This window comes from Pinus tabuliformis, chromosome 1_1 (assembly GCF_031772625.1).
Source record: "Pinus tabuliformis cultivar Carrire ecotype Pingquan chromosome 1_1, CPIR1, whole genome shotgun sequence".
NCBI lineage: Eukaryota > Viridiplantae > Streptophyta > Pinopsida > Pinales > Pinaceae > Pinus > Pinus tabuliformis.
The window spans coordinates 673272207-673275447 of NC_142297.1; the positions used below are offsets into that span (position 1 = coordinate 673272207).

General features: G+C 38.5%; 1 protein-coding gene across 1 annotated transcript; it reads right to left on the minus strand.

The window, feature by feature from the left end:
• Positions 1–2031: 2031 nt before the first annotated feature.
• On the minus strand, positions 2032–2514 carry LOC149215204 (uncharacterized). The gene has a single exon (XM_089389656.1). The coding sequence runs from the start codon at positions 2512–2514 to the stop codon at positions 2032–2034; it is 483 nt and encodes a 160-aa protein (XP_089245782.1).
• Positions 2515–3241: the final 727 nt, after the last annotated feature.

A 3241-nucleotide genomic window follows, 5' to 3' on the forward strand; every position in this document is an offset into this window, starting at 1 on the left:
AGTCCACACAATTGGTTTGTTGAGCCTACACCTTCACTGACTGTCTGCTAGCTTCGCGATGCACTCACACAACTCAGAAGGAAAGGAAGCAAAGACAATTTCATGGATTTATGTATACAAGTAGTGCTCCAACCACTGTTCCTTAGATATTCACGATTTTTGTTTTCCTGCACCGTGAACTCGTGAATCTTCTTGTCCAACCACCCTTCAATTTCTTTCTTTGTTGGATTCTAGTGGCACGACATTAGACATCCCTTATGCAGATCCTGGTCCTAACAATGGAATCATTTGTTTGCTTGTATGGGCCTAACCCAAGTTCAGATGTGATTTAGCCAAACAAATCCCGATACTACTGGCCCTTTCGGCAATAGTCTGCAGAGTGTGAACTGAGGTCTCACCCGAAGTAGCATGGGCGGGTGCTAGAACCAAGTTTCCGCACCCTAGAGATGTCTGATGGTTTGTTGGTGGTTCGCGGTTTGACCCTACACGCATGTCTCTACGTGCACTTATCAATACCTCGCAGCCTGCACTGTTTCCTTCGTGCAGCTCTGTTCGAGGTGCGATCTGTATTATTACCCAAGTTCGTAACCCGATATTATCTGATTACTTAACTTATCTGTATCAACCCAATTATACTTAACAATGCTCAATATTCATATAAGTGCACGCAATAAACAACACAATATAAATGCATTGAAAATCATACAAAACCATATAAAAAGTGTTTAGAATCAAACTTCTCTTTATTACTCTTCTTCTTGGGTTACAAACTCAACTTCGCCCTGCGCACTTAGCTGCAGGGGTCCATGCACTTAGCTGCAAACTCTATTAGGCCTCTACACACTCAGCTGCAGAGCCTCTTCCTACTACTATGACCCAATACCCTTTAGACTTCTTCTTTATCTGCTACTAGATCATTACATTAATCCATCTCTTCTTATCTCCAATTAGCTATCTTTACAACTTATAGCCTCGCTCTATTTGTACAATCCCATGGTCCACAGACCATGGGTAGGCCGACATGACATTACAATACATTACAACACTTAGGGCGGAAAACCCTATGACTCAATATACATTTCGCGCCCACAATCGCAGAGTCTTACAACATATCTAACCAAAACTTGGGCTTTGAGCCCTAAAACATGTTGTGGGGGGATTCCATGCCCAACATATTCTTTGTCAAATTTGACTAAATCCCTTAGGAATAATTAAACAAATCTTTATTTATTTATTATTCCTTATCTAATTCCTTGAGATGATAAATAAATCATTTATTATTTATTATTTCTAAATAAAAGTTTAAATACTTTTTCCCTCCTAAACAAATATAATAAAATATTCCAAGTGGTTATTCCAAGAATGGGATCAATAATATTTTATTATTTCTCATTATTCGAGGATAACTCAATATTTTTTTATAAATAGAAGGGTTTTCCATTCATTATTCACTTTTGATTATTTTCATTGTTGCACTCACTGTTGTAACTCTGAATATTTCATTGTCGCACAACATATTTTTGCTTGGTTTTCACATTATAGAGGAGAGAGACTCTACACAAGCTGAAGACGTTTGAGGATAGCCAAGAACCCATCCCATATAGGGGGATTGGTAACATTTATCCGATCTCTTCACAGGTGTTATAATAAAATCATTGTTTACATATCTGGTTTCCATTAGATGATTGGAGTTATTACTCTTTCTTTTTGTTGTTTAACTATGATTGTGGCATAGATCCAGACTTTGGCGGGTTTTGTTTCTATCAGTTGCTGCAGATATACAATGTTTAGCATTGATTTATATTGTTGAGATTGTTTGTCATCCACAATCTTAAGTGGGTTCTTTTCGTACATATTTGAGAAGAAAACACTACAATAGTTTATAGTCCTGCACTTCCTTGCAATTGCCTGGAGCACTGAGACTATCCTACATTCATATAGTCATTGCGTAGGGGTGGGATCACCCCTGTACAAATTTAACCAGCTCCCATTGATTTTCCCTAGAAACATCTCACTGTTCAGCTTCGCAAGCTAAAATACACCTCCATCCGTAATCTCCTTGACGATGTATGGCCCTAACCAATGCATCTGAAACTTTCCAGGAAACGTCGTAAACTTACTATGATACAGCAATACTAAATCTCCACTTTTAAAGGTGTGTTTCTTAATGTGGTGATCATGCCATACCTCTTTGCGAGCCTTCAACACCTGTTGATGAAAACCTGTCGGAAAGTGATCTTCTTCTATCTCAACTATTTGCGAGAGGTGTTCTTCCATAGTATCCCGATCTTCCATCTCTGTGACTCGAGAAATCTGCAAAATGGGCACAATATACTCCATCGACATTACTTCCTCTTGTCCATAAACTAGCCTAAACGGTGTTTGTCCAATCAAATTCTCATAGCTATTTCTATGTGCCCAAAGAGAAATTGGTATGCACACATCCCAATTATTCCTATTTGTATTGCAAATCTTCTTCAAAGCACATTCCAGGATCTTATTAAAGGGTTCCATTGTTCTGTTTGCTTGAGGATGATACGGTGTACTTTACTAATGATACATCTAGAATTCTTCAAGCAAACCAAAAATTATTTCATTAAGGAAGTACGAACCCCTTTCACTCATCAAAATATTAGGATAGCCTAACCAAGACAAAATATATTCAAATATGTACTTTGTAGCTGTAGCCGTGCTATGCCTCAACCCATCTGGTCAAGTATTCGGTTGTTGTGATGATGTATCTTGCTCATGTCTTCTTTCCTAGTGGATAAATAGGTCCCACAAAGTCTATAGCCCATTTATCGAATGCTTGTAATGATACTTGCGGGTTTAGAGGAAATTCATCCCTTCCCAATGGCATCCCTGTCCTCTGAAAAACATCACATGCCCTACAATATTCCTTAGAATCCTTGTGCAAATTTGGCCACCATAGCCCAACTCGTAGGATCTTCTACGCAGTTTCCCTTCCAGAATAATTCCCTCCAACAACTCCTCCATGTGCTTCAGTGAGGATACTTTGTCTTTCATAATCTAGGAGATATCTGCACAGAACTTCATCCGATCTCATTTTATATAAATGCCCTGCAATGAGAGAAAAATCCGCAACTCTGACCACCAATTATTTCTTCTTTTGTGTCATATACCCTTCAGGAGTTGTACCCGTAGAAAAAAATTGGATTATATCTACAAAGTGTTCATCTGCAATGTGCACAACAAAGAGTTGTGCATTAGGCAATCCTTC

Bases quoted from the DNA above. Each gene is read 5' to 3' on its own strand.
- LOC149215204 (XM_089389656.1), bottom strand. From the start codon at position 2,514: ATGGAACCCTTTAATAAGATCCTGGAATGTGCTTTGAAGAAGATTTGC.